Source organism: Ptiloglossa arizonensis, chromosome 2 (genome assembly GCF_051014685.1).
Source record: "Ptiloglossa arizonensis isolate GNS036 chromosome 2, iyPtiAriz1_principal, whole genome shotgun sequence".
Lineage (NCBI taxonomy): Eukaryota > Metazoa > Arthropoda > Insecta > Hymenoptera > Colletidae > Ptiloglossa > Ptiloglossa arizonensis.
The window spans coordinates 23,889,156-23,914,338 of record NC_135049.1 but is presented as its reverse complement, the minus strand read 5'-3'; the positions used below and the strand labels follow the sequence as shown (position 1 = coordinate 23,914,338).

General features: G+C 36.1%; 3 protein-coding genes and 3 long non-coding RNA genes across 8 annotated transcripts; 4 read left to right on the top strand and 2 right to left on the bottom strand.

The window, feature by feature from the left end:
* The first annotated feature begins 2,808 nt into the window (after positions 1-2,808).
* On the top strand, positions 2,809-6,510 carry LOC143143223 (uncharacterized). 3 transcript variants are annotated; one of them, XR_012991063.1, is made up of 4 exons: positions 2,809-3,160; positions 4,978-5,232; positions 5,575-5,803; positions 6,288-6,510. It is a non-coding gene; the product is annotated as an uncharacterized LOC143143223 (long non-coding RNA). The 3 variants fall into 3 exon arrangements; XR_012991064.1 differs by lacking the exon at positions 2,809-3,160 and adding an exon at positions 3,395-3,630; XR_012991062.1 differs by lacking the exon at positions 2,809-3,160 and having other exon boundaries at positions 5,229-5,362.
* A 1,883-nt stretch (positions 6,511-8,393) lies between these two features.
* LOC143155367 (sphingomyelin phosphodiesterase 4) lies at positions 8,394-12,284 on the bottom strand. The gene is made up of 14 exons (XM_076328012.1): positions 12,175-12,284; positions 11,456-11,755; positions 11,282-11,384; positions 10,962-11,193; positions 10,674-10,884; positions 10,498-10,610; positions 10,271-10,429; positions 10,034-10,205; positions 9,777-9,962; positions 9,499-9,717; positions 9,332-9,424; positions 9,077-9,253; positions 8,776-9,005; positions 8,394-8,690 (listed from the first exon to the last, which is right to left on the bottom strand). Exons 1-14 carry the CDS (start codon positions 12,199-12,201, stop codon positions 8,555-8,557), a joined length of 2,358 nt encoding a protein of 785 aa, XP_076184127.1. The 5' UTR covers positions 12,202-12,284; the 3' UTR covers positions 8,394-8,554.
* On the top strand, positions 11,644-13,116 carry LOC143155370 (uncharacterized). The gene is made up of 3 exons (XR_012994401.1): positions 11,644-11,783; positions 12,748-12,863; positions 12,952-13,116. It is a non-coding gene; the product is annotated as an uncharacterized LOC143155370 (long non-coding RNA).
* LOC143155368 (solute carrier family 23 member 1) lies at positions 12,422-19,505 on the bottom strand. The gene is made up of 13 exons (XM_076328014.1): positions 19,247-19,505; positions 17,243-17,371; positions 16,736-16,893; positions 15,477-15,682; positions 15,268-15,394; positions 14,934-15,054; positions 14,309-14,564; positions 13,964-14,092; positions 13,716-13,874; positions 13,547-13,626; positions 13,296-13,437; positions 13,073-13,208; positions 12,422-12,654 (listed from the first exon to the last, which is right to left on the bottom strand). The coding sequence occupies exons 1-13, from the start codon at positions 19,277-19,279 to the stop codon at positions 12,579-12,581; spliced, it is 1,752 nt and encodes a 583-aa protein (XP_076184129.1). The 5' UTR covers positions 19,280-19,505; the 3' UTR covers positions 12,422-12,578.
* On the top strand, positions 14,889-15,473 carry LOC143155369 (uncharacterized). Its single transcript, XR_012994400.1, has 4 exons — positions 14,889-15,007; positions 15,084-15,173; positions 15,246-15,346; positions 15,434-15,473. It is a non-coding gene; the product is annotated as an uncharacterized LOC143155369 (long non-coding RNA).
* A 1,700-nt stretch (positions 19,506-21,205) lies between the features above and the next one.
* Positions 21,206-24,987, top strand: LOC143155184 (uncharacterized). The gene is made up of 8 exons (XM_076327624.1): positions 21,206-21,459; positions 21,682-21,848; positions 21,933-22,084; positions 22,268-22,660; positions 22,748-23,145; positions 23,217-23,366; positions 23,448-23,713; positions 23,781-24,987. The coding sequence occupies exons 1-8, from the start codon at positions 21,337-21,339 to the stop codon at positions 23,923-23,925; spliced, it is 1,794 nt and encodes a 597-aa protein (XP_076183739.1). The 5' UTR covers positions 21,206-21,336; the 3' UTR covers positions 23,926-24,987.
* The last annotated feature ends 196 nt before the right edge of the window (positions 24,988-25,183 follow it).

The window sequence follows — 25,183 nt, the reverse complement described above, 5'->3', positions numbered from 1 at the left end:
GACCTCCGTCGCGTTTCTGAATCCATCGTGACGGGGTTCGTGGTACGGATCGATTTCGGTTTCAACGACGGTGTTCGACAATAGGATCCTGGAAGAAGGATCGTTGCTTATTTGCATGGACGCGGGCCGTCCCCGATCACCGATATTTGTTCCGCTTACGACGCAACAGGGCTCGCCCGACACCGTTTAGCGGTTCGCATTGATCCACCGCGTACGCAACACTGGAACATCGAGGACTCGCGAGGTAGGCTATCCGAAGCTACGGTTTGCGATTATTCTTCTTCCCGGAGCTGAAAGATGTACTTTGTTTCAGGTTCCACGGTAGCCGAGGTACACGCGAATCGTTGAGCTACGATCCCACGGAAGTCTTCGTCGGGTGTCCAGAGTTACATCGATACCAATGGTTCAACGATTAGAGAATTGTGTATAAGGTGAACCGTTGGTAACACGGTCCACCTTGATCATCGACGATGAGACAGATAGTCTTCCAAAGTCTCAAAGGACACAAGTCTAGTCTCTGTCCGCGTTCCACGATTAGCTCTCAAAGTCCTGGAACAACCCAGCAGAATATTCTAGCGCAGGATCAAGTTTTTTAAATTCTTGGAGCCTCTGAATACTCAGTCCACGTCGATCGTCCCTTCGAGAGATAGTCCTTCAAATTTTCAAAGGACAAGATAAATTATCCCAATTATTTATTATATTATCAAAGATTATCTCAAAGTCTCGAGATAACCGAGCACGATACTGTAGTGCAAAATCAGCTTCTTTAGATTCTTCGAGTCTCTGAATATTTAGTAGGTCCAGGTTGGCCGAAATGCCGATTACGTGTTTCGTGAACGCCTCGTGCAAATATACCAGGACTCCAGATTGGTTCTCCGATGGTCTAAGGAATCTCCCGGGAACTCCGTTCTACGAAACAGCAACATATTTTCCATTGCGCGTGGATGTGATCGGGAACGACGAGTCCTGATTCGCGGCGTTCATTGTATCGATGTTTCGAGTCCGGCCACGTTTTGGCCGTACAGTTTCGAAGCTTATTACGAGCCACCACGACCTTCCAGAGCATGTTCATCGGAGGGTGATCCTACGTAAGCAGCGCGCGTGGCGACGGCCACGTTTGTAGAATATTAGGGTCACGGAGTGATCCTCTATCTCAAGTTCCAGAAGTGTACCTCTATCATAAGTTCCAGAGATGTTCCTCTTCCGCGCGACGGAACCGAAGTGTTTGGATCGCTCCTCTTATCGGATTTTCAATTACCCCCATTCTCTTGAAGATCTCTGTCCCTCCTTCGCGCCAGTTGGCGGAAATCGAGCGAAAAGAAAAAAGGAAACGTCGAAATAATTTAATCGATGAGAATCTAACGGTTACTACGTAGCGCACGTAAGCTCCACGTATCTAAACTTTCCGTTTCGGTAGTTAATCGAACACACGCTCTTCCAAGTACGATCCAATTCGTCCAGGACTAAATACTTCTTCTTCTTCTTCTTTCAGATCCAATTTCTACCGAACCCCTGGGAGAAACGTCGCGAGAACCTCACCGAGTGTTATCTCAGTTTTGTGGAATTTTTCTGGACTTAAATTCGGCGATACCGCAGCTTTTATCTTTGGAATATCATCCTACGGTAGCCGCGTGATTTATGGTTCACGTGTTTTAACCGTGAAAGGAAGATATCTTCTCTTTTGTACACTTTTCCTGCGCTCGAGATTCGTTGAGCGGTGTGCTCCTCGGGCAATTAAGAGGGTGCACCGAGACGCGGATAGTATGATATAGTTGAAATTCGAGAGAAAACGGTCCGATAATTCCATTCGTCGTTGTAGTTGGCCATCCGGAAGAACGATACACGCTCGACGACGACGAGATTGCTATTATGGTCGGTCCTTTGATCGTCGCTTCACCCGGATTTCATTCGTCGCGCGTTTAGATTCATGGAAATTCGAGAAACTCCTACGAAACGAACTCCATTCTGCGGAATTCTTATTTCGAGACTCGTCCGTTTAACGAATCGTGTTGTTCGTCTCACGGTCGATGATTAAAAAGTTGCACCAACTTCGGAGAAAGAAACGGATTAAAATTTTAATTTCACGGGGACACGGCGACGGTTGGTAAAGTTGGAACGCTAACGAAGGGAGGATCAACGTCGATCGTCTTCGATCGTGATTACGTCGCGACACAATTTCAAAGTTAGGGTCGTCTCGCAACAGAATGTAAAACAGCTGACAGGAAGATTAATGAAGCAGCTCGTGATGTCAAAAGCTGTCGAAGTTTCCGGTAGATGCTGCGAGATACCGATCATTCGCGGAAGTTCGATTTTCTTTGTTTCTTCGTGTGTATTTAACGTGAAACGAAACGATAGAATTTTATTTCTGTCGGTCTACCGTATTTCTGAACGAACTTTAATACCAAGCAAGTGATTATTAAAAGACTTGGCTTCGTGTCTCCAAGACCCAAGAAGTAGAGAAGATATTAGAGTCATCGTAAATAATAGTAGGTGCGATCGTGTTTTAACAATATTGGACACTTTTGATACTCTATTCTAAGCATTTACGTCCATATTTATTTATAGAGGCTTCGCGTATCATTCACCGAATATCGTTATAACCTGCTCTGCTAAAATTTTGGACATTACAGACATTTTCATTTTTGTTCCGATAAAAACAGCTCGTGCTTCGCGAGTATGAATTTAATTCAAAAAACACTGAATCGATTACATCGCGAGCGATATTCGCTAATTTCAACTTCGTCGAGGAAACCGATTCGACTTTTTTCGATAACCAATCAGCGTGTCGCGAGTCCTGTCGCGAACCAATCAACGTCAAACGGTGATGCAGCGCGCTCTTTAAGGACAGTCGCGGATCGATCGATGATCGGCGTTGATCATGTGTGACGTTGTTCTCGTGAAATTCGCGAATTAAACGCAAAATTTTCGTCGCTCGTGTACGAAACGCGTCCGACTTCTCAACCCCGTGGCGCGTAACTGAGTTCCTCCTCGTGACACGCGGAGACACCGCGACGGTGGAGGTGGAATGGAGGCGGTTATAGGTTATGGCGGTAGTGGTAGTCTCGTGAAGAAAATCGACGGTACTCTATAGCGGTGACGCGATTCTGCTCTACTGGATTTACAGAGAAAACGAAATGGACCGAACGCCTCGGTAGATAAGGTAATTGCATTGCATATTTCAATGCGACGCTGCAATGAACATTCTATCGCGATCGATATTAACGATAAATCTTCAAGCGTATCAAATTTTTACTAATTGTCGATACATTAAACGGATGTTACATAAAACGATAGTCGTAAAGTAAAAAAAGATGTTTTTTACGCGACTAACAGGGTGCACGTATGTAACCATACAATACTATACGCTTGTCACCTATTAGGTCCATTCTTTCGGAACAATAAGGAAATACAATACGCGGCGCGGCTACATGTATTCGTGTGTTTGACAAGTGGCGCCATTATCTGAATCTCAGTATTTCCTGTAACAACACCTTACCAGATTTGTAATTGGATAAACGTACAGCAAGCGAAGTTTCTATACCGCAGTTAGTTGACAGAATTCTTCATGAACAAGATGTGGCACGTGCACGTGCATGAAATAGTTGAGCGCAAAGTTTGCTCTTTGCCGGTGTAAGTAGTACAAATTAGTTTAGTGTCCTCCCGCATTGGCGGAATTAAGAGTTTTTTCCGCCGGTGTGAACTTATGACGTTTGTAACGCTAGGCTTATTTGTCGCGATCTCTTCGGAGCATACAACTTTACGAATTTCATTTTAGTGGCTCGGCCAATTTCGAGTTTCACGAGAAATCTTCGCTACGAATCTCTTTTCCATACGAGTGATTCTTATACACGTTTTACTGGATGAAATACGTTAAAAAGTGGTTTTCTTCTTGGCACGTTTCATCGAGGTCGAATATATATTAAAATTACCGAGACAATATTAAAAAATAAAACTTCTTCGATAATTCTTGCGTGCAAATAGAACGAGACTCAGCGTTCGAAGCAAGTAACGTCAGAGGACAACGTCGTTGCGACGGTTATCGATTTTCGAATATAAAAGCTTGAATTGTTTCACTCGATTAAAGTGAACAAACTTCAAATCGAATTTTACACGTTTGTATGGACGAATTAATATCTTTGCCGCGGTTTTTTGTTGAGTGCACTTTTTGATGTATTTTATAATTTTTGTAATGAAAAATTCAAAGAATGGAAAAAACATTATAATTTACGATCGCGTTTGCACATTGAGTGCAATTTTGTCCATGAAAATATAAAATACTTTCTTATCATCGCTGTTCGTGTAAATTCTAACGATACGGGAAGCTTCGATGTCCCTGAATCATCGTGTCTGTGTTTAAATAAATTCTTGTAACGCAACAGCCCGATTCAATTCAACAGAAATATTTGATTAATCAAATCGAACGTATTGTTTTCTTTCTTCCAATGTTGACGTACTTTTTTCAAATCTTTCTAAATTAAAACGTGACTGGTGTCGTGCCACTGACATCTCGTGATCGAGGAAATCATAGAAATAGACTGTCTATTTACACAGTGATCTACCAATCAAGTTTGATCGTCTCGTAAACAAGCATGTATTTGTTATTCCGTTCGACATTAGACAGGATCGGATTACTACCAAGGCTAGCCAGACAAATGGGTCTGCGGATTTTTCGTTCTCTCACGGAAGGTGATGATATATTCAGTGCGTGTGTCGAGGAAAGGTATATTTCAAACGAACGAACGGTTTTTGTAGGGGAATTATTTTTCTCGACACTCGATTTTCACACTGCTTATTATTTTTGAGTATTTTACGACTTTCATGTGGTACTAATTCTTTTCGAAATTCAATATTTTTCCGGAACGTAATATTTTTATCCCTAATGACGAAAATATTAAAATCGTTATTGTGATTTCGAAAATTATTTTTCTCTTGTTTCTATTTTTACCCCAAAAGAAGCTTTTGATTGTATTGTTCCAGGTATCCGAGATAACAATGAATCAATCGACGATGTGAAAACTATACGACGCAATAAACTTAACGCTGTACTTTAATTGCCAGCGTGGCCTTAAGCGTGTCTTCGACCTTTGCCTGTTATTACATTGTTCTAATAGCTGGCAATTACGTAATTAGTCCGATACGCAGTGAGAGCCACCGGCTTCCATGAAATTCATTGTTGTACGTTTAAGAAAGCGAAGGAGGAACTTTTAATAGAACCGTACAATTCGATCGACAGTACGTATTTTATCTCGTCACTTAAAAAAAAATACACGCTCAGACTTTTTTAATTTGTAAATGGAATACTTGCAAACGGTACGCCGTGTTGAGAAAAATTATGTGCAGAGGTGAAGAAGAACATTCGAAGGTCAATTTTATTTTTTTTTATCCTACATTTCACATTATTCTTTATCAAAAGTTCAAGGATATAGCGATATTGCGATATCGTTGCAACTTACCGATGAATTATTTTTTTTAATACGTTGAAATCGAGATTGGATTCGAAAAAAATACGTTTTCCTTGCTTTTATGTAAAAACTCGATAGGACGTAGTTTGAAATAATGTTGTTTGCATTTTAGAAAATCGATGGAATAACGCGTGACCAATTGATATGCAGAAGCACGAGGCAACACCGACATTTCCGGTTTCGCGATGATAGCCAAACACACTGTTGTCTCACAGGAGATTCGTCTTCTTCGGTAGTATACTTCTCCGGGTACTCTCACCAAGAAATACAACCCACGGACACTGCAGAAAAAGAAACGGTCCTACAAACGTATTAAGTTGCAGCGAAAGTTTTGTCCCATGGTAAACACGAGACAGAAATTCAACGTTTAAACACGCACATCTTTGCGCTTTTGGTGTGCCTACACGCTACGAAGTTGACGGACAAAATTTATCCAACAACTTAACACTGTTTCACCACGTAAACAATAGACTTGGCGCTGCGTCTCGTACTTTAACTTCGTAGCTATTTGATACTTGCTCGCTCGTAGTTGTCTATACAGCTTGATTAGCACAGTGATTTATGATACCGAGATCCTTGCATAGATCGTTATCAATACGTACGAAGTGTGAATTGGCATAGTTTCCAAGTGGGACGAAAAGACATATTTTCGATGCGAAACCTGCGCTGCACCTTGAGAGCATTTCCTTGTCTAACTTTGATCAATTTTAGATTTCTTTACCGAAGGAGAATGTGTCGAACTTCGTTGCACTTCGACGATAGTAAAATTTTTGCGATTAAATATTTACACGAAGCATTATATTTTCTTTAACGTTTGTGTTTCAGGTTTTCCCTCGTCGAAATGAATGGGGAAATTTTATTCGCTTGAACCGAAGATCACGATGAAAATTGAAATTATGCCGAGGAAAATGTTATAGCTCGATATAAATATCGTGATCATTTTCTTCGATAAAATCGTCTTTCTATGAAGAACCAATGTAAAATGTCCTTATTTGGATAACGATAGATATTGAATAGAAATGAATAATATGTAGATAAATAAAATTTATCTGTGGTTGATGAATATATTTTTCTTCGAACGTGATTTTTTCGATTGGATAGTTATTTGGATAATTTTTTTATTCAAATAATCCGACAAATAATTTAATTTTCATTTTTTAGCTGTCGGTTGGACAAATAAATGGTATCAAAACTGTATCGATACCTAAGTCTGGTGGCGTCACGCGATGAATGTGTAGTTGCACTAGAAGTACCTAATAGCCATTGATTTTAACAGACACGTGTTCTTTGACTTAAAGACGCTTAGCAGAGACGGTCTTAACGAATAGTGAACGAGTCCATTCGAGGTAATTCGTTCAAACGTGCTTATTGTTCGTAACAGGCGCATAACAGGTCGTTTGACGGTGTATAAAAGGATGCATAATCGTGTCGCGAAGCTGAATGACTCGTGAAGTTGGACCTCTCGGCAAGAATATCGGTTGCATAGATCTAAACCGAAAACGGGTCATGTTCGTGTTACACGGGACATATAAACACACCCATCGTACTAAATATCTAATGGTTTAATACGACTAATGCGATTGAAAGCTGATGGCGGGCTCGGAAACAGTGACGCAACCACCAGCTTCCTAGTTAGGTATAAAAAGTTAAATAAATGAACACGTATTCCTCGTCTTCCTTTCCCTGTGTTATCAATTTTATCGTGTTTCCTTTTAGGCTAGCTTGGCGCTTCGTATTTTAAAGTAGATCAAAAGACTAAGATTAAAGAGACTGAAAATGCCATCGTGTATAATTACTATGTAATTGCGATTCAGTGGTTAACGAGCTACAATCGGCTTTGATGTAATACACTTTGTGAAGATTGCGTTTACGAGTAATAGTTAGCTCGGTGTTATGTACATATATTGAGATAGTCTTCGCCTAGGGAAACATAAAGAAGGTGTTGGAGTCCGGTGGCAAGTAGCGGGATCCAATTAAAGGGCTACTGTTTTCGTGAGGCGTGTGCACGGCGTATAATTCATCCGACGGGTTTAGTTTTCATTAAACGCGGTATGTATGTACAGCTTCGAGGATGTGTATAAGCGTATGAAAATAAAAACAGCAATAAGGTAGGTAAACGAAGAAAAAAAAGAAGGCAAACTTCTAAACGTAAATAAGTTCCCTCTAATGTAATTTGACATTAAACAGTGCAATAATTTAAATTCTGTCAGAGAATTACAAACTGCACTTTGCTTCTTCAATGAAAGAAAATTGTAATTTATATCTTCTCATTTCTTTGGTCGATTCCTTCCATGCGGAATGTCACCGTAGCAGTCCAATATAATTTTCCTGTCGTACAATGTCGACCTTAACGAACCATCGTACTTACATGAAGTAGTCTATGTACAGCACGAAATCCACAGAAGTGATCGGTTATTCGTATGCAACATGTATTGATTGAATATCGTATATAGTACGGGTTAATGATAGTGCCCAGCAAAATTCAAATCGGAGCACGTACGTGCTTCAAGAGCAAAATTGTACGCCTATCTGATATAGGGTAGGCTGAATATTTCAGTCTATATAAACATGTAACGTCATAGAAGGATATTCAAATTTATGTTGAAAAAATGATTTTAAAGACTGACTCACGTTGACCGATGCACTTTTGGATGTCTACGAACCTGCACCTTGAGCCGAGATACGGGACACATTCGCACTCTCAATCACTGTAAACTGTTGCCTATAAGTCTAGAAATCCTCGACTCGTTATTCACCACGCATAAGCGTCGCACTAACCAACTAAAGTATAAGTGGAAGACGCCTCCATCAATTATTATAGTCACTGACATCGTGCCAAAGTGACCTTCTATCAGTGGTCTCTATTGACTTGTATGGAATTCTACTTTATTTCATTACTGGTTTCTTTATTAAGTAACTTTCTTATATATCCAACGAAGCATTGTATTTTATTTTTAATTATTTTATACACAACCATATTCACTTAAATACTTAAAAAATTACAAATTGCATACAAATTTACTTTTTAAATAACATTGAATATCGTACAATAGTACGTCCGTCCTTAAATAGCACAACAATTGTATTTTATTTTAATTCACGGGAAACGTTGTATTGGGCCTGAATCTGTTCATGGTCCATCTTGTCCAGGGTTCCAATGTTGCGCGTATTATTATATATACAAACCATAGGAAAAGAACGAATCCGAGAAATGAGAAGGCACCATAACTGTAAAGAGAGATCGACGTTATATAATCAACATTAGCTCTGTGACAAAAATAATCGTAACATCAGTTAAGGTTCAGCCTCGTACTTTGTAAGCCAGGCGATAAATATTCCTAAACATATAGTTAGGAGAAAACTATAATTAGCCAGCGGTCGTAAACTCAGTCGAGCCGGGATACGTTCTTCGTATCCGCTGGAAAACCCATCCTGTGTCCGTTTTGGTAGCTTCACAATTTTTGTAGGTGGTTGTAAGATCTGTCGACAAACACTGCCGAAGAAACCACGCTGATGGTACATTCCAGTTATCTTGTGTCGATACTGTTAGAAATATACCAATTTGAAACATTCGTATGTCACTTTTTATTTCTTAAACTATTTAAAATGTTTACCTTCACGTTTATGTAAGTACAGAGTTTATACAAATTTCTAACAAGGAAAGCACACTCGTTACTTCTCACTGGCTGTAATTCTGGATCTCCCATATACTCAATGTACTGACACGTTTGTCTGTCTTTCTGTATTGGTACAAAAACACCTGGTTTACTTGAATCTAAACTCGAGTCCATCTGAAAAATTAGCGTATTAAAATTCTTTAATTAAGACAGAATATTCATGAATTGTTAGAGAAGCAATTAATTTAATACCTGTGATTGATGACAAAAGGAAGTTGATAGAATACTCTCATGATACTCTTGGTCAGCTTCAATAGCTACTTGAGGAATGTCTTCCACTTTGATCTATAAACATTATACTTAAGAAATAACAATACTTCCTACAAAATTTAATCTATTTGTATTATATTAATATTTACCTCAAAGATGTCAATTAATTGTTGTTGTGCATTTGCTAGATATATAGGAACTCGACGTCGTTCTTCTATACTGATATCATCGGAAGAATAATCTTCGCCATTGAAAAATTCCCATATTGTTATAAAAAATCGTCTATTTTTTCGCTTCTTTTCCAATGCATCGATTAAACTGGTCGCTGTTAAATGTGCTTGTTTAATTGTGCTTAAGAGACACACAACCTACGATAGAAATTCAAAAATAATTAAACGATAAGGATGTGATTACACATTCTACATACTTGTGAAGCAGTAGACATCGAAAACATTGGAACATATTGATACATCGGCCCTTGAAGTTCTAAAATTTGTTGTCGTACAATTGAAGTCCATTGATTTGAAGACACACGGCTTCTACTAAGTCCAACATCGTCTATGTGGCTCTCTACTTCGCATATCATTTTTGCTAAGTAAGGTTGCGAAAACACCTATATTTTATAAGTTTTATACAATAAGATCAAGTTACGCTTTAATTATTTGAATGATGTAATTCACATGCCTTAGTAACCCTGAACAACATTAATGCATTTTTAGGCGCTACAAGGTCCGTTCTCATAAAACGTGGAAGTAATTGTTGAAATATGGCTGTATAAGCTAATAGATTGTTTACAACGAAGGGCATCCATCTGTAAGCGTCGTAGATTTTTCCTCGTTCTTCTTCTTCTGATTTACTACACAAAATGAAAAAATTTGTAGCAATAATGAATCGACGGTCTCATTTAAATTGTGTACACACCCTTCTTTAGTATATGATATACTCGGGAAATATCTCCATGGTTGAATAAAACTTAACCATGCTTCAAGAATTAATCTAAATGAACTATCTAAAGGCCAGTGATGTATAGCTTTCCGAAGAAACGTGTATATTTTGCTTTGGACAGAAGGCAAAATTATTCTGCAAGTAACAAATATACTTAGAAAACTTTGATAATTGTAACGCATTTATGTAATATTTTTAAATACCGTTTTAGTTCATCCATTGCACTCTTATCGCCTATTACGCTATTTGCAAATTCATGCAAAGTCTTTATGAATGCTCGTACAAGACGTATATGTTCCCCCGAATGAATACTATGCTGTAATTGAAATCATATGTGAATTTAGGAATCTCATAAAAAATGATTTGCTATAAAACTTACTCGACGTGGAACGGTCGCAACATATGGTGTGCCTAATCGTGAATTTATCTGATCTTCTTCTGTATATTCTAGCCAGAAGTCGAGAAAAACTTGAACAACAGTTTCACTTCTCCAAACTTGAGGCAGACATTGCTGCTGTGGTACAGTAACCGTGGAATTTGGAGATCCCGGCGATAATATCGATGTTCTCAATAATCGTGGAGTTTGTAATCTGTAATAATCCCTGAATGAAACGTTTAACTTATTGTTGTGTTTGTAAATAGTGCAAGTTTATCAATGTTAGTATACCTTTTTGATTCAGGTGACTGTACTAACTTTCTTTGAGGTGTTTTCCTAACATAAGGGCCAATAATTGGCAAAACTGGAGAATTATCTCTAGGTAAAAAGTGGTATAAATAACAATGAGCTAATTGAACATATGCTGTTTCCCAATTTACCCAGACATTTTCCTGTTGCTGTACTTGCAACCATGGGTTTGTTAAATGGTATGCAAAGTGAAAGATGTAATATTCAAAAGGATCTGTATCAATGTTAAGAATATAGTCTATATAAATTCTCTTAGAAGTGTTCTACTGTACTTACAAAATTAAAGCAACAAAAAAGGATACTCATGCTTAAAGCAGATACAGCACGTGTACTCTGATCGTCTCTAATTTTATCAAGGTAAAATGGTGGTATTACACCTTCCTCCAGCATTGAACGTATTTTTACCTAAAGTAAAACATAACAAAAATTAATATTCTTTGTTTCCATGAATACAGCGACATGAAGTTTTAACATACCGGCAGATATGATACTGGAAAATTGTACTTCAAGTAACAATCTGGTAATAATTTATAACACAGAGAAAAAACTGGTCCCTGTGGGTTAAGGAAATGACAAAGTGTTTCATATTCTTGTGGATTTTTCTTAAAGGTGATGCTATGTAAACCCCAACCAATATTGTCAGTTGTCCCGAATAATGAATCTATTAGTATTGGAAATACATGTTGTAATTCCGTTGTACTGGATTCATCTATTAACGTTGCTATTTCCTTGCATCGCTGTACCAATGGCATATTCAGATATCTCTGCACTCTGATCTGTATACGTAATACACAAAAGCAATCGGTAAGTAAATGTATCAATTATTGAACTTACGTAAAGCTATGATATAAAATAATATATAGATGTATATGTATAAGTACAGTTTATTGATTATATACATGTAAGTAAAGTTAGCATACATTTTATACTATAAAAATTATACCAGTATACTTTAACATAAAAGAATGCAACGTATATATTGGTTTATGTACTAGTTTATTTTCAAAGTACAGTACATTGTTCAGATTATAAACATTATGAACAGAAGATCATATAAAGCTAGTAAAAAGTTTACTTTCCTGTCGCATTTGAAATAGGCCGGTTAAAATGTTTTAGGTTAAGTACAGGTTATGTTTTCATAACAATTCATAAGTCGATTGTGTTAGTAAACAATAACAATATACATTTGCAGTACCGTAGCAATGTCTGTGGATGTAGCCATGATTATATTTATTCGTTTTTACGCGAATTGTTAAAAGTAACATTTAAACGTCTACTCGCCAACAATGTCTAATTCGCGCCACACACGTAATTACAGCAATACCGAACATAGTGCTGTCCTCTATGTATAAAGTTAGGTACCTTTAAATTTGTAATATGAAAAATCTCTCTCAAAAAATTCATTTTTACCCAGATTTATGAAGAAATAAAACCCATCGTGCTTTATATAAAAACAAATTTATTCTCGTTTTCAATAAAATTAAAGACATATTCAATTAGCCGTTCGTCGCTAGCGCATTGATTCATTCAACATTCATTCATATCGTAAGTTTCTTGCATTATTGAGTATGCTATGTAAAACCGATGTTACCGTATTCATCATTTCTTCTGATTCCACGAATAGATTCCCGGCTTGTATGTAGGTAAAAATGGTACGTAATATGTCCACTTCCATCTGTAAGAGAGATAATCAGTAGAATGTAAAATATACGTCAAGTTAGTGAGAAAATATGCAAATAAAATACACAATGTGTCATATAATTTATAGTTCCTGCACCTCGGAACTACATATATATGCATAGTTATGCGAGTTGCACAACTAGACAGGAGATAAAGCGGCGTATTCAACCGATTAGGATGATCGTTCTTTAGTGATATTGCACGGTTAGTTGAGTTTAATACAACTGTATAAAGTAATTTAATATTGTTTCATAGACTTTCGTTTTAATTTTGAAACGTATAATTTGCTTAGAAAAATTGTGACGCCATTTTTCAATCATTCTGGATAAGAAGTACAGTACAAGGAAGTGATTCAAATACACACACTTCTCTTAAGCTGCAAACCGCCATCTTAAGAATATACATTCGTTTACCTTCTTAAAACGTTCATTTTGAATGGAAAATCGAACGTATTAGGTATGTATTCCTTTTGATCATCTTCATCGTCTGTTACAGTATTTAATTCCATTTCCTTTGACCAAGCTTCGAGTCCACGTTCCTCGGGGGTACCTTAAGTTTTAGAACGCGAGAAAATTAAATATTTTATTATTCAAAAAATACAAAATATTGCTCACGTATTCAACGAGCGTATTATACCTGGTATAATGTTGTCCAACAAACATCCCGTTACACCGCCAACTAAAATAGTCGTGCTAAGTAACACAGTGATTACACCGTCGGCTATGTCATTTCCGGTATGGATCACGTCCGAGTGTTTGATCATCCACTTCGACAAAACCTGATAGAATTTGGAGAGAAAAATATTTTTAATTAATCATTGTTATTTTAGGAAAAAATCGATGTGCTAGAATTGGAATAAAAAAAAAAAAAAAAATTAACTAACTTACCAATGGGAAGAAAATGGAAAATCCGAGGATGTAGAGGTTTCTCGCCGAATTCAGATTTATGTATTGCAACGCCGAGAGACCTAAAAGACGGTAAATATTTTCAAAGTTATTATACAGAGTGTTTTTAGAAGAGGAATGTGTTCCTTATTTTGTTTTTCTTTTACTACACCGAAAGCGCAAATCATTCCGAACATCACGCAGAATATTCCGCCGACTATTGGCTCAGGAATGATGATGAAAACGGCGCCGAATTTGCTGATCAATCCTTGTAATATCATCAGCCCGCTCGCCCATTGGATGACTCTACGGCTACCGACTTTCGTAACACCTGCGAGCATTTGCTGGATTCATTAAACAAATTAAAAACTGGATAGAAATCACGGTATTCTTTTCTTACGAAAATATACCACTATTTACCTATAGTTCCAACATTCTCTCCAAATGTATTTGTACCATTTCCGCTGCCCCATAAACCAGCCAACATGGTGCCTAGACCCTCCATACCGATACCTCGGTTAATGGCGTGAACCGGTGGTGGAGGAGCCCCTGAAGATTGCATCACGATCGATTTTATCAACGAGAATGTTTTCAGGTCAGTATTTTTCACAATTTTTTTTATTAAAATAGTGTTCAAATGATTTTATCTCTTCCAGAAGTTCCGCTAATGTGACTCTCGAGAGACAAAAACTTAAGGTCTCGAATTGTTCAAAAACAAGAACCCCTGATCGCTGTAAATAATCGAAAATTCCTGATATTGCGTACCACACATCCTGGACGTCGTCGGGTAGTAACTGATAGATTCTACTGTACACGCTAATACACCAGCCAGCATACCCAATACACCGGACAGAGTTACAGTCGGTGTGCCCCATTGACCAGGATACGGCACACGGAACCATGGAGATTGGTTGATAATTTTTAATTTACTATCCGCCCTCGCTGGATGACCAACTGGCAGAGCATCGGTCACGGTTAAGATCGTACAGATTATCCACATGACTACTATTGTTAGTAGCACCTGGAATAATGGAACAGTCGGGGCATAAATTATAAATTATGAGATGCTTAGCTACCCTCAACCGGTGGGGTGTTACACGATTAACAGGATAGGGTGAATTCGAACCAGATGTAGAGGGTAGATAGAGGTGGGATGAAATATGGTGTTAGCATATATTGGTTGAACTTTCTTCTGCTCTGCCCTATGTTGTACAACAAAATGAAGAGATAGGGGATACCGAATTTCCATTATAGATATCACATCGGTTGAGCGTTAATTACCTTAATTGCGGTTTGATAAAATAGGAAGTAATTAAAAATATATTTATGGTGTTCTTGTAAATATCTTTGATATTTCTAACTGGTGAAAATATCAATTCCTTTTTTTTACCGGGAACAGTTTGAAGAGCTCGAACCAGATGACCCGTATCCCCTGGCCTTTGCGGTACACCAGGATTGGACACGGTACGTTAACCAGTATTTGGGAGTACATAGTTAACATCAGTATCGTTCTGAAAAAGATCAATACTTTCTCAATTAGAGTTATTAACGAAGAAGTCTAGGTATTTCAACGATGAAGTTGTTCGTTTCTAGCAGATCACACTACGCGCGTACTGTATCGATGATATTAGTAAGCAAAGAATGCATATATATGTACAGAAATTCTATCAAAAAAAGCAAACATACATTCCTAATTTTTCAGTTAATTGCTCTGGAATTCTTACCCGGCTGCGATGCCCCAATGTTGCGACGCCGCATCAGCTGCGTTCTCGAAAAGGGATAATCCAACTAGCGAGACGGTCGGTACGATCGTGAGTGGTGTTATGTATTTCAATAAATAACCGATAATGCCTATACGAGAAAACATACTGCATAGATATTTTGTAACAGGTATACAGGAATTTTAGAAGCGTTTCGAGCTCATTTTTCGTACCTCCAAACCCGAGGACCACTTGGAACAAAGCGGACACAGCGATCGCCCCGGAGAGTTCTCTCATACGGACCTGCCATAATTCGGTGCGATTATCGGGGGACATTTCGTTTAAAATTTCTGGCGCTGGACATTTCCACTGCGGCAGATTTAACAGCGCCAGAGTTGGGACCAAAAACGATATGGTCCCTCCTTGCACCAAAGGCAATCTACGATGAGGAACATTGGAAACAATGATTATCGAAAGTAAGGGAAGATTTCACTTTACCATTAGAGTTATTCAATACTTCTTCTTCAATATTTACTATTAAATAGTAGTTTTACAGTTTCGATCTTTGGATTACGAAATTAAAATTCTTAGTTTTATATATTCACATAGGCGTTGTTCTGCAATTTATGGGATTGCGACGTTTTGAAGAATGTTAAATAAACATCGAACAGCAAGATTTTCCTGGAATTGATCAGAAACTGCGAACGATCCATAAATTCATTGAATGAGAATACGAAACAAGCTTTGAGTAGTAAAGTCACCGAGTATTAGTGCCAAGTTAATTTATAGTTGCAGTGGAAAGAATGAAACATGTATAAGTATGCAGTAACTATTTGCGGAGTATTGTATCTACTCGAGTATTCACCTTGACTTTTAAATTCATGTAAATTTGAATTTAACACCTTGTTGGTGAAACGTGTCAAGTCATTTGTCAATCGTACGAAAATCAGTAATGTAATCATGGTTGAAGTGGGTGTGAATTTTTCAAGAGAAGCATCGACGACTTTACTCTTTACTGAAAAGCAAAGAATGAAGACAAAGAAACCACAAATGTGTTGTTCTTTGTAACGCGAATAAAGTTCTTACTCATATTTTTCACAATTGAATAGTAGATAATTGATTAATAAACACTTCATCGTTCGAATTCTCATTTATCTACATTTATCTAACTTATTTGCAGTAATTACAATTCGATGAATGATAACAAAAACCATCTACGCGTGACCGTAACACTGGCGCACAATTAGAGTGCGCTTATTAAGCATTGCTTGTGGCTGACTTAATGGATTGGAATGATTGGTAGTAGTTCTTTCGTGAGTCAAAACTGGAACAGAGCATATATAGTATACGATACCGATCGCATAAATCGAACGAAACATGTTAAGTGGATTGAAATAATTGATCGTAAAGGAAGCAATGAATAAAATATTAACGTAAAAAATTCCAATTTTTTGTTTAGTTTCCGCAACTTGTCTTTCGTTGGATTTCTTACCTGCATCCTATGGTGGTCTGGAAGAGTGTCACAAGTCCTGTGACGAAGATCATAGTGGAGATTATGTAACTTCGGGATGGATCATCCTCTGCCATGCATAAAGCTGGCGTCAGAATGAAAGGAATGGAGACGATCGCTCCTATCATGGTCAAATAGTGCTGAAAAACGTATTATACTCGTTTTATTTTTTTTTTCCAGTAGGTTTCAATTCGATAAATAAAACACACGTTAGAGTTAAATAGAATTTGATCGTTAAGTTCATGAAACGATTACAATAATCTTGACTGTTGATTCGGTAAAAAGAAACATATATTTTCAAATATCTTCTCAAGACAAAAGATATAAATAGTGGAAACCTTCAAACTCTAAGTATTCGAGATTTTAATTAGAATTTGTAAATCTGTTGAAAAATTCGCGAGGCAAATTGAAATGTTTGTTGTCATAAAATTTCATTTTTCGTTAAGAGAAATTTTGTAATCAGGTCTTCTTCGACGTATCACGGAGTACCTGGAGAGCCATGAACAAACACAGGTACCATGGTGGAACGTCGTCAATTCCGTATGTAAGATTCGATCGTCTGTTACCATTGTTCTCGGTTTTATTATCCTGCGTCTTGAAGGTCGAATTCTGTATGTCCTGAAACGACAAAAAAATCAGACGTTGTGTAATTTAACCATTTATGAAACTGTCTTACGTTGAACAAATATTTTACACAACGGGTTCGTTATTTCTAAGAAATATTTAAACGGAGTTCCACGATTTTTTAATGGCGTCGTAATTTCTACCCGTAGGAAGCAACGTCTCCAATTTGAGCCGCTGAAATGAGAACACACACGGATATGGAAAGAAGCAAAAAAAAAAACTAGGATAGTCACCGAACTGGACAGCATCCCTGCGAGGAGTAGAAAATATTTGTTATTATAATAAGAAACTGTGTTGCACAATTACGTAAGAGAACCAACTTGTTGGGGATAATTGTATCGCTGTGCTCGTTAACACGGAGAATAACGTTGCTGTATTAATAAGCAGTAAAAAAGACATAATTAAAGGAAACAGTATTAGATAACTTGGATCGTGTTTTATGCAAATTATCTTATCGTCCTGATGAATTTACAAATACCAGTGCCGTTTCTCTCCGTTTCACATTTATCGCGTACATTTACTTTACATACAATTATCGTTATTGACAATAAGATATCGAAAGATACTTTGTCGTGAAGATCAATCGAAATTAGGAGCGGTCTAACGTTTCTTGTTTCTTCGAATTGGGACAAGGGTAGTTCCTACGTGTACACGCAACGAGAAAATTTAAAAAATTGATAAGAAACAGTATCTTCGCTTTGAAATATGACGGTAATAAATTTTTAATTCGTTTTGTACGAAAGCTTAATAGTTTTTACATAATCGACAGAACGTGTTTAATGAAGCGAGATCTGTTTTTTCACGGCAACGAGTTGAATTGTATCTTGTAATCTCGAGCGTTTAATTGCTGTCGATTTATTGTATACGCGACCCAATCGATGTTCGTGCTCTTAATGTTTCGATTACAATCTAAATATACATCAATACTGTCCTTCACAATATGTCGATTGCTCAAGTTCATGATTAAGTTTACGTCGCGGTACGAATCAATGTATCCTCGAGTTTTTTGATCAAGAATCACGGCTGCACAAAAAATCTAAACGATCCGGATAACCGTACACCTAAATTAATTTCTATAAAAATTGTGAGGATTAATCGTTATTTAATTTTTCAATCGTATCGTTTACAGTAATACATTTGAATCGATTAATTCACGGTTGATGATTTGATTCACAGCGACTGTGATTGATCTTACAATATAAACATTGTTTCGTACCAGGAACTGTATCACTGAATGGGCTTCTACTAATGTGAATGGAAAATTTTTGTTAGACACTGTTTGACCTCTTAATAGGACACTCTCTAGGTTTACTGAACAGTATTCTATGAATTAGCGAAAACTAAACGTAAAATTCCATCGATACCGTGAGATCAAAAACAATAACCCGTTCGACCCCAATTTTTATACAATTTTCTATTTCACATATAAACACTTTATTATAAATAATTATATTTCCGTACGGGCCACTTTCGCACTTAAAATAATGTAATCCAGTAGCTTCAAAATGAAATCGAAGCTTGGGAAAAATAGTTAGAATTATTTTTGTTTCACTCTTAGTTCTTCGAGCGATTTAAAAGCACACTATTATATCGGAAAATCTGGTCTCTTGAAAATACCGGAAACAGAGGTTGATTATTAACAGTTATTGAATTCGTTTAAACGTCTCGACGTAAATATTTCGGTGCGACAGTGATTCGAGTAGATTCCCCAATTGCTGCGAACAGAACAGTGTCGCGCTTTAATAGACGGTCTACATTGCTGGCAATTGTATCGATAGGAATTTTTCAAAACAGTAAAATTTTTAACGATCGATTGTAAAAACTTTCCACGCGAATATTGTACTGTCGCTAGTTTTCTCAGTTACTTACCACTTCGGTCATCTGCAACCCGTTTTCGGGCATGTTGGAAACCGCTCTGATAAAATGATATTCGAATAATCCGATTTCAATGTACTGAAAGACCCTCGTTGGTCACCGATACGAAGAATGCCGATGATCCTCCGAGAACCGACACAAGTATCGCGGAAGGTCTCTGTGATGCGAACCGGACGAACATCGATCGACGATCTACGTTTAAACGAAGATGGCAGCGAACTGTGTCAATAGACGCGATCGCTCCTTAATTTATCACTAAATGTCCGCTTACAGACGCGAGACGTACATCTGGTGAAATTCTCAATTGATTTCGACAACGATCCCACCGACGTGTAGTACTACAAGGTTCACAATTAAAGTGGACTTAATTAGCGATAATAGAAACTCATGATTCACCGTTTTCGAATACAGGGTGTTTTATAGAAACTCTATGAAACATTTATGCAAACATTTGTTTGCGAATCATTGTTTTTAGACGACGCTATTGTCTGGTAAAGAATCAAGTGATCGCTGAAGGTCACCGAGAGACTCACCCCATCGTATCATTTGACTACCCTCTCCTCGTAAACTTATACTTCGTCTTATTTTCAAGTAATATGTATGTTTTTTATTTCTTACTCTAAACTGAGTTATTACGACGAATATTACCGAGATATTTGTAAACAACGTTCAATATTTCATGTAGAATGTTTTTATAAATAATTAATAAGGTCGTGCACGAGACATTGAACGTTACGCGTAAATGTCTGGATAAAATTTTGTATTATAACATAGTTGTGTAACATACTAACATAGTTTGTATCGGGAATTATAAATCGTGTTTGTAGAAAGGAACACGTAAAAAGTATTCAATTTGGAGGACACCATCGGATAAGATAAATGTTCATTTGAACGTGGAACTAAGTGATATGGTGGGGAGAGTTCTCCAGTGGACTAAATCGGCCAGTTTACTTTGTTCGAATTATAGTATCGCATAAAATGATTATAGTTTTGTATTAATTTTTGTGTAACTCTTTTTATTGACATTACTTCTGCTACTCGTTATATCCAAATTTTCTGAAACACTCTATATAATTACGAGTAATTTATGTTTGGTGATTCATAGGCGCTGCGCAAATGAATTCAGTACACATAAAATCGAAATACCGCAATTGTTCAAAGAAACTTGGCGCCGGTAGATTTAAAGATAGTGAAATCGTAATTTATTTCTCTATAATCGATATTTGTATCTTTCAATTCGTGATTTACGTCTTATTTAGATTTAGATCTGTTCTGAGCGCACGTATTAGTTGCCAAGGAATCCAACCTGTATACGACTGTTCATTGATAAAAATAATATTATCTATAGTATGCTGTGGGATCTTGTTGAAAAGTACTGATGGGGCATTAATTACCGTTGGGCCTGTTACGTAGATCATTTATCGATATTGAATTACCGATTATTTAATATACAAAAAATTGTTGATAAATTTTATTTATAACTTTTTAGAAAGTCCTGCATTCAAAAAGACTAAATGAAAAATTGGATTAAATGAAAGTTTAAATCCAAATAGATACCGTATAAAAATATCTTGATAATAATTTCACAACTCTGAATACAGGAAAATAATTTTTCATCATAATGTATTATTTAGAAAACAAAAATAATTTTGATATAAAAAGTTACAAAAATTAAAGTATCACTTTCAATATCATATATTTCATGCACTAATATAATAAGTATTGTTAATTGTTAATGACATGCTTTTATTTCACACGCGATAAGAAATACTTACTACACTTTGAAAGTATAAATTATTTTACACAGCTTACTGTAGTATTTTTTAACATTTTGGTAGAAAAAGGTGTTAAACAATTTGAATTTTCCGCTAATTTAGTAGAGGCGCTCAAATCGCGAGAACTTATACGTAAGAACTAGAATATGTAACATTGATATTTATATAGTCAAAGTTGTACACCATAACCTATTGTGTTGTTTCTCCTTCATTTTGTATCGTAAATAAGTGGTTCCAATAGCCGGTGTTTCATGTTTTCACCGTTGTATTTCATAATACTTTGAGAAAGTAGAAGCGAAAGTTTAAAAAATGGATGAACTAGTCGAGCCTATAGATGTAGAAATGGTCCCCGCGGTAGATGACAGTAAAACTGTTGATTCAGACCAAGGGAGTGTAAAAACATTTAATTCAAACAATGTGCAAGTACCAGAGGTAAAGAAATCTTATCGTTACTCACATTTCACGATTAATCTCCTAATTTGATCAATTCTCCTTCTTAGCCTTTTGTTTCAAAGCTTTGTTATGCATTACTAATTCGTCGATTTCTGATTCTTATCAGCAATTATTTTGCAAGATCGAATCGTATGAAAAATTATGTGTACTTAGGATTATGGAAATAATAATTAATGCAGTGTATTTATTTTATGCAAATAGAAACAATTAGACAGCCGTTATGAGAATCGTGGTGGTATATTTATGACAGGCGTAGATATATTTAGCAGAGAGGAGAAACTGAAGATGGAAGAAAGAGCTAAACGTTTCGGGTTAACAGACAAGATTAAAACTAGCTTATCCAACCAAGAACAAGACTTATATTCTAGGTGAAAATTCTGATAAATATTAGTTCAATGGATAAGATACAATGATTGGATAACTGTGGTACAGTATATTATCTTGATTTTTAGTATGGGTATTATAGAGGACAACGAAAATACAAAAAATATAAGACTAAATGTGATACATATGAGAGGAACTGAAGAAATGAGCACCAAAGATGTCTTTAAATATTTTGAGGACTATGCTCCAGCATCCATTGAATGGATTAATGACGTGTCGTGTAAGAATAATAATTCATAAGTTTCAATATCTTATTAATATTTATATAAATCCATAGCTCTAAAGTTACATTATATTTTAATATGATCATTAATGATTACAAAAAATTGAAACTTTTGTTGAGTTGTAATATGACACTGAATATCAAACTAAGAACATGTCACTGATATTGAATGTATTATAGGTAATGTGGTCTGGTTAGAAAATTTGTCTGCAGCCAGAGCCATGCTGGGACTGTCCAAAAAAATTGTTGGTTTGGAGAAACAAACACAAAGAACTATAAAGATGCATGACAGCAGCCCTGATGAAGAAAATAATGTAGCTCTTGAAGACTGTACTATAGAAATGGAGGATGATAATGAAAGTACAAATATAATACAAGATGCATCACAAAACGACTATATAAGTATCAAGGATATTGATTGTCCATTGCCTCCTGGCTTATGGAGAAAGGGTATAGATTATCCTAAATCTAAAGCAATATTTCTGAGGTTTGCCACAAGAGCTGATAAGAAGCAACCAAATGCTGAAAAAATGAGTGAATATTATAAGAAATATGGAAACCCTAATTTTGGAGGTAATATAACATGTTAAGAAGATAATTTACTGATCAATAAGACTTATTAAACTTGATCTTAGATCATAAGTGTTCTTCTTCTTGTAGGTATTAAAGGAATCTTGACTGAATCTCGCAAGCGAATGTACAAGCAAATTAGGCAAAGTAAAAGAAGAGTCAAAGAAGAAATAGAAGATGATGCTAAAGATAAGAAACGTATAAAAAATCCTTGGGGTGCATTGTCGGAAAGCTGGGGTCTCGATGATTTTGTAGAAGATGATTTTGGTGCAAGAATTGATAATAAAGATCAAGGATGTAGTGTAAAAGAAAGGCTCGGTGCAAAGTATCCACCAAAAGAACCAACACGCGTGGAAGAACCACGAAGCAGTTCGAGCAGTGATAGTGAAGATGAATGGCGCAAAAGGAGTAAAGTGTTGCGGATGCGAATGCATGCGGATGACGAAGAAGAAAAGATACACAAACGACGCGCAAAACTTAGGCAACAAGTCGGTAAATTTTTAATCGAAAAAATTTGAATGCAGCAATGATTTGTTTAAACATTATCATTCATTTGTAGACGATGTTATGCAACCTAAGTAGAGGTAGTGATTTACGAGCAAGGCTTGGAAGATCAAGAAAAGGAACACAGTTCCGTGATGCAATCCAAGTAGTTGTAACAAATACAAATGTATCGAAGTCGAATTCGTTAAAACACAATGATTCAGAGGTAGCCATCACTGTTTCAATACTTATCTTTTAAATTATAAATAGCAAAGTTAAAATATGAATTGTATTTTTTATTACATAGGAGGAAGATGGTGAGATTGTAGAGGACGATGAAAGCCAAGAAAAAGAAGAAGGTGAATGGCAAGGATCCGACGAAGAAGAGCAAGAAGAGAAAGATGAGGATGAAGACTACAGCGACGAAGATAGTGACAAACCAGCGAAAGAAGTCCAAGGACCTAAAGGCAGTGTAATAAAAGTAGTTCAGCATAAACCTCGTGTTGCTTCTACAGTGTGGGCAAGACTGAACCACGTGAAAAGCGAAGTTATCGATAATTCTGTCAAAGATAGGTAAGAATTTCGATGAATTGATATACAGTTTGTATATAGTTTTAACTCGTATAATAATGTTTTAAAGGCAATCAAAAGTACGAGACCTAAGGAGTACTTTGAAAAGTGGCGATCTTCGCTCTCGCATCGGTGCTCACACGAGAGGACGCTCTCCATTAAGGATAGAAGTGAAAAATGACAAATACACAGAAGAAGGAAGTGAGACGGAATAATTGTTGATTAATTGAACAAATTATCATAGAAATGTGAGGCATGGTCGTGGCGTTATGTTTCAGTGAAGAGTAAAGCGCGGTGAAAACTTTATAATTGGTGTATAGAAATATAGAAAATGCACTCATTACTCCGAATCTGTTACACTTCATACGATTTTCATGGCCAATATTAATTAAAGAAATTTTAAACAGCTAAAGTAATATTCTAAATTATATTTTAACATTTTAACATTGTTTTAAGTCAAATTTTTATATTATCAAAGTATGACTTTCGGTTATAGTATTTTAAATTTAAAGCTTTAAGTTACAGTTTTAATTGACTACTTGAGAGGTCCAATAATCTTGCACTGCCTGTAAATCAGCTATATGTAATAGTCAATTATTTGATATTGCAAACCTCAGTTACAAATTTCCTGAAGTAATGTATATCTATTATATATATTTATATCTATAGAATATTTTCGTATTCTTTAGTCCTGTTGTATAATTCACATATATGTTAATTTTTTAAGATCATTGGTGTCAATAGTTTTTACTCATAATATTTTTTACTAAAAACATTATCTTCCTACTATTAAAACAGTATAAAATATTAACGAACGGGTAATGAGTGCTTCCTGGAATGTATATAAATATTATCTATATGAAAAAAACAGACTTTCGTTAACGCATTGGATACATAAGGATACATTGGATACGCAGGGAAATATAATGTATTTTTAAATATTCGTTTGTGTGTCTGCAAATACTTAATGAAAAATTGAGCACATTTAATAATAATAATATTATATATGTTGAAAATCGTTTGAAAAAATACGTATATCGTCCAAGAATATAAATATTTTGGGATACTCCATAATTGACGAAGAAAATTTATTCTCATAAGAAAAAAATATGCAAACGAATATTTAATTCATGGTGCATCGAAGCAACGTAGTAATTTTAGATGTCATTTTTCTTTCGAAAAATTTTAGCGATGAAACTGGTAAAAAAGTAAAAGAGGGACTTCAAGATACTCAATACAATTGTAAATAAAAATAAACTTGTACGCGATAAATACGACACGTACAGAGCATTTAGAGTATATTTTCCTTATATATTTTGCAAATAATGAAATATTTCGAGGTCTGTGATTTCTTAGAATTGTACTTTAAAAAAAAAAGGAAAACAAACAAGGAAAGATACGGTTCGATAACGATAAATCACCGATCCTTCAACGTTAATCAAGAAACGAACTTTTTGTTATGTGACAAACAAA